The sequence below is a fragment of the Rhipicephalus sanguineus genome, chromosome 5 (genome assembly GCF_013339695.2).
Source record: "Rhipicephalus sanguineus isolate Rsan-2018 chromosome 5, BIME_Rsan_1.4, whole genome shotgun sequence".
Lineage (NCBI taxonomy): Eukaryota > Metazoa > Arthropoda > Arachnida > Ixodida > Ixodidae > Rhipicephalus > Rhipicephalus sanguineus.
The window spans coordinates 33,039,829-33,049,989 of NC_051180.1; the positions used below are offsets into that span (position 1 = coordinate 33,039,829).

The following is a 10,161-nucleotide window of genomic DNA, read 5'->3' on the forward strand; positions in this document are numbered from 1 at the left end:
GTCACGCGTGGGATGTTTTTAAGAAAGTAAGTGCCCACGGTTCTCATTGACGGCATTGTCCTTTCTGGCTTTCGCTCATTTCATCATTTTATGTTTACGAGCTTAGTCAAGCTCATGGCAGAAAAAAGGCACGAGCCATCTCCATTTATCCCTACATATGCCCGCAAGCTTACTAATGCAACATCTTACAGAAAAAAATTAGGCTCGAGAGCGCGGACTCGATTCCCATGCACGGCCGCCGCATTTCTGTGTAAACGGAATGCAAAGGACCCCCTGTGCTTAGATTTAGGCACTACTTAAAGCCCCACGTGGTTGAAATTATTCCTAAATCCCCCACAACAGCTTGCCTCATAAACATATTTGGTTTTGGCGCTTAAAACACCAGCACTTATTATTAACAGAGCAAATTACGTTTTCTTCATTGCGTTTGAATATCCTAGAGTCCGATAAACGACTGGGGATCTGGGCTGCACGCGTTACCTGTTTTTCCATCCGCACTTCTTCCCACCTAGTAAATCTGATACACGCAGTCGGTTCCTACAATGCAATGTTACAGCTAGTCGACCTCATGTTTGTCGTTCATTGCCGTGATGAATTGCTGTAGTTTTCTTGTAAACACACACACACACACACACACACACACACACACACACACACACACACACACACACACACACACACACACACACACACACACACACACACACACACACACACACACACACACACACACACACACACACACACACACACACACACACACACACACACACACACACACACACACACACACACACACAACGATAGATCGTGTCACTCTGAACTTTACGAACTCTGCATTTCAAGATAGTTTGCATAGATCATACAGTTTCGTACGGCATGAAACTCTATGACATAAGCACTTTGTAAGAGGGCTTCACTGCTTACTTTCATCACGGGTATTCTTATCAGCATACGCTTGTTTCCACGTCGCAGGCGATCGCTCACTCTGAGAAGACGATGGGAGGTGTGAGCTTCTCTTCGTATAAGGCCAGCGAACACGGAGGAACGATGCGAAAGCTGGCAAACATACCGCAAAAGCTGTACGAACTGGTCTCAGACTACAAGGTGCTCGCTCTCGGCATGCTTGGTTTCAATCACAACTTCTCGCAACAGGACGACGTGTTCGGAAAGACGTTCGAGGTGACTGCCATTTTATTGGCAAAAATTGGGGGACCCTTAAGCTTCGCCTTTATGAGATGAATGCGATAGCGAAATCCGGCCCCCAGTGCGCACTTCAATCACTAAGTGCATACTTATTAATGTCTGTTGTTACACACACGCGCGCGCGCTATGTATCTATAGTAATGGTACAGGAACTGGTACAGGTTTTCGATCTAAAGCACTTCCCTGTGCTAGAGTCGAGACATATTTCTCACAATGTATCACAGATGGCAGCACATCGAGACATATTTCTCGCAATGTATCACAGATGGCAGCACATTATCTAATGTTTGCTGTTTGCTTGATCAACGCCGCCTCTAGAAAGGAGCATGGCCTCCGGGATGGCGGGGACGTCGGGCGCCTGCCATCTCGGAGGCCATAAAAGGAGACATTGGCTTGATATGTTTTCCACTAGACGGACATGGTTGTCTATTTTTGGAGCTCTTTGAAAGTTCGTGTGTGTTTTTAGCGGCGATGGCTGCACTATCCCGGCTTTTTTCGAAGCATAGCGTCGCGAAAAACAATGTAGTTTGATGGCCTCGCCAATGCGCTTACAAAGCGCCGAATGGGCTCATTTCCGTCGTGACACCTGCCGAACAAAATGCTTTAACGAGACTCCTTCCACTACATGGCATTTATGTACTGTTTTTTCCCGAAGCAGTTGCAAGTAACATTGTGGCCTTTTGGTAGGACACCTGCTTGCCACGCAAACGGCCCGGGTTCGATCCTCAATGGGACCGAAGGTTTTTATTGTTTACTTTATTTGGATATTTCTCGATTTTTCAGTCACGGACGATTTTTCGCTCACAAGCGACGTAACGACGCCGACACCGACGGCGGCATTTCTGCGAAACGAGCTCTCTAACGCTATCGCGTTAATATGGGTCGTTTTTTCACAACGCGGTCAACTTGCTTTTACACGTAAAGCACTTTGCAACAGTGGTGAAGGTGAGCACAGATGTTCCCTAAGAACACAATCGTAAACAACAGATTATTAGGCTTGAAGACGCTTTTGGAAAATTTTCAGTATAACCGTGATATAATCAGGAGGGATTTTGTGCCCGTTCCTTTCCCAGAGCTACTTAGCAATTTGATGCATTCTCGCTTCGCTGCCGGTCACTGATGCCGCTTGGCTCGGGAAACGGTTTGACGACGCGATAGACTTGAACACGCTGCAGTCTCAGTAGGCTTGCATTCTCTGTTATCGTCGTACCCTGCTTGCGGTGGGCGATAATTGTGTACCAACAACAATGAAAAATGACAGTTCTGTACCAAAAAAAACCCAATAATGACTACAATTTGAATAATGTCTCTTCTAAAAGTTGTGAACAATATGCTGAAATAAAATAAAATCTAAAGTATTACAATAATATGATCATACATATACCCTGTATATGTATGATCTATCTACAAATGCGAAAAAAAAGCGAACAGAAAATGGGCAGAATATCTACCGTATGGCCACAAATATTGTGATGCGCCGCAGCTACATAGGCTGTGTGTGGGTTTTTTTAAGTATTCTGGACGAGAACATTGTGTGTTAAGATTATACTTATGAAAAACAAAGAAAAGTAACGTGCGGTTTTTCATACGCACAGCCATATAGCAAGGCATGTCAGTCCATTCCCACTTTTATGTTTGAAGGCAAATTTTCGCACCAGCATATTAGCCTCACCCTCTTGTGTGTCTGTCGGAAATTGAAGCACTCAACCCAAGTTAAGCTACAGGGCGATGAAGTCTAGGTGTAACCCGTGGCCCATGGCTAACTTCGCGTAAAATTGCAACATTCACAACAGCCACCGAAACAAATTAGTGTCTATGCTACATTTGTTCTTGCAGAAATTGTTAACTAGGAATCTTCCCCCTAAATTTTCCCCCGTTATGGCGCCATTTGTGTGTTTACGTCCGTGGGTCTGTGCGTGCGTGTGCGAGTGCGTACGTGGGTGTGTGCGTGCGCATGTGCGTGCGTGCGTGCGTGCGTGGTGTGTGTGTGTGTGTGTGTGTGTGTGTGTGTGTGTGTGTGTGTGTGTGTGTGTGTGTGTGTGTGTGTGTGTGTGTGTGTGTGTGTGTTGTGTGTGTGTGTGTGTGTGTGTGTGTGTGTGTGTGTGTGTGTGTGTGTGTGTCGGTGTGTGTGTGTGTGTGTGTGTGTGTGTGTGTGTGTGTGTGTGTGTGTGTGTGTGTGTGTGTGTGTGTGTGTGTGTGTGTGTGTGTGTGTGTGTGTGTGTGTGTGTGTGTGTGTGTGTGTGTGTGTGTGTGTGTGTGTGTGTGTGTGTGTGGTGTGTGTGGTGTGTGTGTGGTGTGTGTGTGTGTGTGTGTGTGTGTGTGTGTGTGTGTGTGTGTGTGTGTGTGTGTGTGTGTGTGTGTGTGTGTGTGTGTGTGTGTGTGTGTGTGTGTGTGTGTGTGTGTGTGTGTGTGTGTGTGTGTGTGTGTGTTGTTGTGTGTGTGTGTGTGGGTGTGTGTGTGTGTGTGTGTGTGTGTGTGTGTTGTGTGTGTGTGTGTGTGTGTGTGTGTGTGTGTGTGTTGTGTGTGTGTGTGTGTGTGTGTGTGTGGTGTGTGTTGTGTGTTTTGCTTTATGCTCACAATATACAGGAAATCCGATCGACTGATTGCGCTGTACATAGCTGTCGTTTACTAATAGGTTGGTAAGAGCACGCTTTGATCGCATATAGTGTCGGGACAAAGCTGCCTGTTTTCTTAAATGCCTATAACTGATACATTGTTGCGGATGCGTCGCCAATAACAGCGTCCTTTCTACATCAATGTTTCAGCACTTAAAGTCCGCTCTAGGGCTTAGCAAAGGTTCCATGACCTTCCTCGGCCTGTGGCTCGTCACATCAAAAAACGCGGAGGCGTTTGCGAAACTTCCAGGCAGCACACGGTAAGTAATATGACGAACTTTTAAAAAGCGACAAACTTGACTTGAACGGTTAAGTGTCGTTCTAGTCTTGCCTCTGACATTTCTACACAGGGAAAGTATGCAGTGAAATGTTGATATTTCTTTTAACCCTTAGGTCCATCGACATCATCATCATACAGACCCACATAACTTTGACTGCCAAGTTCAGGGCTTGTTACGCCTACATGATCAGCCAAGGAAAAGAAATCGGCGATGTACCGAATTTCGTAAGTGCCAAATCAAAATCGGTACCGTTAAGATTCAGGTGCCACTTACATATATCGCTTGTTAGTCTAGGCTTGTATACTAATCGTGTTCTCGAAAACGGGGTTGTACGGTGTGATCATTTGCGTTTTTTTTAAATATTACTCAGCAATAACTAGATTGATAAAACATAACTCGTACTTCAGGTAAGTTCCGTCTATATGCGATGCCTTTAAAATTGTTCAATTTGCGCACGATAGGAAAACACTTTCAGTAATCGTGTTTCTATATGTACGCGTATCGTCTTCGTATTTCTCTTTTTCACAGGCGAGGAAGGCAGAGAGTTGGTAGATGGAGTGACGAAATTTGAGTTCGCAGGGATATAATCGAAGCAGCTCGCACAGGAGAGGGTAAGGTGGAGATCATTTGGAGAGTACCTCATCCTGCAGATGGCCTAAATAAGCTGAAACAGATGATGTAGGCGCATCTTTTAAGTGCTTTGCGCCGAAACACTTTTTCTTGGAGAAACTCTTAGTTAACAAACCAAGTATCCGACTAATACCTACCTACTGGAGGCGGTTTTAGATTGCCCAACCAGCACAAGTTAGCATCTACCATGATCCATTGTACTCTCTATATAGAGGACTTGCAGTTCGGACGCTTTCAAACACAAGCGCTTCGGCTACATACATCCCTAGGCATGCTTCTAAGGCAGAAGTTCAGACGAAGATAGAATATTGAAGGCACGAAAATTTATGAACACGGGTTGCCGTTGGAGCCAGCGAAACCGCGTGTTCACGAATTTCTAATCTCTTTAGACATCCTTCTGCGTGTTCTACGGGAGCCGCTGTACTCCTGCGAGACATGGTCTCAATCCGAAGTGTACCAACAGTGCATATTATTTGAAGTTACAAGTGAAACTTATTTTGATGTCTCGTCGTTCCGCTTGTCAAAAGTGGACATAATCTACGTATTAAATGCAAAACATTTGTTTGCGAACTTCTGCGACTTTGAGCGTATCTATCTATCTATCTATCTATCTATCTATCTATCTATCTATCTATCTATCTATCTATCTATCTATCTATCTATCTATCTATCTATCTATCTATCTATCTATCTATCTATCTATCTATCTATCTATCTATCTATCTATCTATCTATCTATCTATCTATCTATCTATCTATCTATCTATCTATCTATCTATCTATCTATCTATCTATCTATCGATCTATCTATCTATCTATCTATCTATCCGCGTGCGACGTTGTGCTCTCCTAGCCGTTTTGTTAATGGGATATATACCAAAATTGGTATGGCATGACATGACTCTCTGACGAACGAAAATGACAGGTGATAACATGAAAATCATGACATGCATGTCATGAACAACATGATTTACATGTAACGGTGTTGGGGCTCTTGCGGCCGTTTTGTTAATTTCATTTATACCAATATTGGTATGGCGTGACAAGAGGGCATGACTAACATTGAGAGGTCCTATCGTGCAAATCATGACAAGCATGTCATGTACAGAATGATTTTCATGACAGTCTCGGGTCGCTAGCGGCCGTTTAATGAGATGGATATAACCAAAAGTAGTACGACGGGACATTTCTGTATGGCGAACATAAATCACAGGCGGTAACATGAAAATCATGCCATGCATGTCGTGTACGCCATGACATACGTGCCCCTCTCATGGTGCGCTTGCGGCCGTTTCGCTATCTTGTACCAAAATCGGTACTGCATGACGTGACTGTACGACGAACACAAATGACAGGTGGTAACGTGACAATCATGACATGCATTCGATATGCATCATGATTTACATGCCACGCTCAAGGTCGGCTCGCGGCCGTGGCGCTAGCTTGACATACACCAATATTGGTATTGCGTGATGAGACTGTATGATGAACACTAATGGCAGGTGGTGGCATGACAATCATGGGATTCATTTCATGTACAGCAAAATTTACATGCAACGCTCATGGTGCGCTCGCGGCCGTTTCCCTAGCTTGATATACACCAAAACGTGACTGTATGTCGAACATAAGTGACAGGTCCTAAACCGCAAATCATAACATGCATGTCATGTACGGCATGATTTACACGACACTGTCTTGGTGCGCATTCGGCCGTTTCATTAACTGGATATACACCAAAATTATTATGACGTGACATGAGTACGTGACGAACATAAATGACAGGTCATGCATTGTATATTCCAGAAGATGCCTTTCATTATATAAAATATTGCAAATGCATGCATGCATGACAAACATGTCGTGTATAGTCACCTAGACGTCGTGACATGAATGACTTCCATTTGCTCAATGAGACACAAGGGAGTGGTTGCAGCTCTCTGCTGCATGCTTCGCATTACATCGATTCCCACAGTGCGTGGGATCTGCCGGATTTTTTTTTTATTTGTCTCTTGCTGCTACGCTAATATCGTGATATTTACTTGTACGAGTGTCCTTATTTTTATTGAGATGCTTTTCTTGTTGCAATTGAGCACATGTTCAGAATCTACTGCGCAGTTAGACGGTTCCCTATAAACCTTTGATAATAATGGTCTCACCCCCGTAACAGCATTTCAGTGAAATGATGCTGACACACTGGCACTCAAGCGAGACGTCTCTTTTCATTTTGTTCTTGTCAAATGCCATTACTTAGCTAGCATGATATTGCTATCTCTTGCTGTAGTACTATCGTCGGTTACAAGTTACAACCTAAGAACGAATACAAGCTCAAGCCACAGCCATCATTGTCCCTCCCTGAAAATTTCGCATAGACGGCTCCATCCAATCACATTTGCTCATTTCTGTGACGTCAGTCGTTTTATGCATGATTCAAATGGTCGGTGCCCCAATACAGACACATGTTCGTATCGTTGGTTTTAAGTGAAAAACTCGAACGCCCTGGCATATGTCGTCAGAGATTCTGACATCACTGGTTAGCCAAAGGTCATATTTTATGCAGGAACGACGAGTCTTCAGTTTTCGACATGCGATATTTACGTTAGCACAGAAAAAATGCTTGTCTCGAAAGAAAACCAGCTTGCACGACTCCCTGAACAGGTGATTGACAAGCGCGGCGAGGTTTTGCGGGAAGAGCTTATACTTATTCTTACGTTCCAAGAGACTATATGTAGTGCTGCGAATGCCCCGATATCAAATATCAGCCGTACTTAGAATTTCAATTCAAATATGAAGTGGTATTCACTTTCTCCTTACTAACAAAGGATCGCTTACACCCAAAGGAGTCAGCCGAGGTGGCCTTGAGACACTTACGGGAGCTCCAGGTCGATGGCCTGCAAGTGTTCTTCTCGTCGACCATGGCCGTGATGACCTATGTGAGCGCCAAGGATTCGCCCAGCATCGGTCCCCGCAGGAGGAACTGCAATCGCTTCTTCGTGGCGGACATCGACTCTACTTGTCGGGAAACTGTGGGCACCCTGCAGTCCCAGTACTGGCCGGACGATATGTCAGAGTCTATAACCTACCGCGATGCGCAGGGTGGCTACATGTTGGTGTTCGAGAGTGTCAACTCGCTCGATGACAAGGTAAGAAACAAAGTAGTATGTAGTTAGTTTAGTTAGATAATTAGCTAGTTAGTTAACTGGTTGCTTATATAGATTAGTTGGCTTTTTGTTAGTTAATCAGTGAGCTATCTAGCGAGGTTATTTGTTTGGTTCGTTGTTTGTTTCAATCGCCTAAATTCTTTCAAGGGAGCAGAGGTGATAACACAGGCGTGCACAGGGTTCTTATCCATTAGGAGAAGGGCGCAGGGCACTATTTCACCTCAGTGCCCAGCCCCCTACCATTGCACGGGTGCAACAGAAATCAAGCTTCGCAAATTAACTAATAGTTGAAAATGAAGCAATGACATGATATTCACGACGGCCTACGTTTGGTCCCAAGCTTTACGAGGGCAAAAGTGGGAAGTAAAGCGCACTTTCAATGCAACACCAGGAGTCCTCGGCCGCCATTATCGTCCTAAACCTGCATGACCACAAGCTTGCGCATTGCACAATCACGGGACAGGTCCGAGTGAGTACAGATAGGGGTTGATTTGGCGCCTCCCTTAAATGATTGATTGGCATTGGCGGGCCACGTTTTTGCCGTCACCATCATGAGCCTATAAAGTCGGAATCGATTACATTGCCCCGTGCGTCGTAGAGAGAGAGAGAAAGAGAGAGAGAGCATAAACGTTATTTTAAAATGAGAGTTTGTGGTTAATACCGGGTGGAGCCCTCTTGTAGAGTCCCACTGGCAGCGGCGGCTCGCCGGGCCTGGTCTAGGCGCGTCGTATAGTCTGTGTTTCGAGCGAAAGCCGGCGAAGGCTGCAGACGGCCGCGGATCAAGCAGCGATGAAACGCGTCGGCCGGTTCCGTCGGGCGAAGGAGCATGAAGGAAGGCCAGTGGCGGGGGCAATGGGGGCGGGGGGGGGGGGGGGGGGGGGGGGGGCGGGATGATGCGTTGCTCAGGCAGCAACTGTGAATGTTGATCGAAAGGGCGCGGACGCGCACGCTCTTTCGACTAAGGCCATTAGAAGGCTCATACCCTTCTAAGTTTTGTGCTCTCAATGCTTCGCGTTTAAGCAACAGACAGCAGCAGAAGCACTTCGCTCGTGAAACCCCTGATAATATTAAACAGATCGAGCGGATCCTAAGGTTAGAACAGTTACGCCAGATCGGATCCTAAAGGAGTTAGCTGCTAGCCTTACTTAGTGTTACATTCGAATTCGTTACTGTCGCATTCATTGCTTCGTTCTTACGACAAAACTGTGACTTTTCTTTTTTTCAGGCAAAGCGCTACGGGAACATGACCGATGGCTGGGCGTTCTTCGACATGCAGCGCGACATCTACTGGCCGTGCAGCGCTGGTAGCGCGTACGCACGAGTCAAACACGGCATCTCTGCTATGCGCGGCCAGCGGTCGGCAATAAAAGCGACCGCGTAGTATAGTGGCTTGAGTTGGTCGTCTGTTTCAGTTGTGGCATGCGTTTATACGCACGTGTACAGGAGCCCGTTCAGGCTACACAAGCGGCGACGAAAATTACAACGTGCATGAAAATTGAAACGTCAATGTAACGAATGAAATATTCTTTAGCTGGCTGCTACTAGGCGCATCATAGATGAGGAAAAAAGTTTATAATTGTTTCGCGAATAAATATTAGGTATTCATATACTATGGCGATAATCAGAAATGCTGACAGTGCAGAACGTACGCGCTCCGGTTTTCATGTTTCGTTTCGAACGGTTGTGACCTGCCTGGTAATGAAGAGACTCAAGACGTTTAACCAAGGGCGACTCAATCGTATTTTTATTATCGCCAAGAAAACAGCGCAATGGAAACAAGGGCGCGAAGTAAACACTGACGCGCCGTGAGCCGTGATCAAAAGTATACGTACCACGGAAATGCGTGCCGAAGCTGCCGTCAGTGCCGTCTACCGGCGAGCCGTCTGCTGTGGAGAGCATTGCGCTGTCGAGGGCGTCGCTCTGGCGAATGCGGCTTGAACAATATTCTCAACAGAAGGGGGCTTGCCACTAGATGGCGCAGACGACAATTTCGGCACGCACTCCCGTGGTCCGTACTCTCTTGCTTATGGGTGCACATTCAACTGTATACTTGTATTACGAAACCGTGATAGCGCTATTAGATGTATTTTATATTTCCCGCATTGTTACATTGCTTGGCTTACTTGCTTCTTTGGTAACCTCCAAATTTAGGGTGGTGCACCTATGCTCAAGCAAATGAAACGAGCGCTGAAATGAAACGTTACACGCAGTCAATAATATTTGTTGGGGTTTTACGTCCCAAAACCACGATGCAATTATGATAAACGCCGT

The 10,161-nt window shown here is 45.6% G+C and overlaps 1 protein-coding gene across 1 annotated transcript; it reads left to right on the forward strand.

The window, feature by feature from the left end:
- Positions 1-4,226: 4,226 nt before the first annotated feature.
- Positions 4,227-9,476, forward strand: LOC119392813 (uncharacterized). Its single transcript, XM_037659766.2, has 3 exons — positions 4,227-4,326; positions 7,570-7,872; positions 9,116-9,476. Exons 1-3 carry the CDS (start codon positions 4,285-4,287, stop codon positions 9,269-9,271), a joined length of 501 nt encoding a protein of 166 aa, XP_037515694.1. The 5' UTR covers positions 4,227-4,284; the 3' UTR covers positions 9,272-9,476.
- Positions 9,477-10,161: the final 685 nt, after the last annotated feature.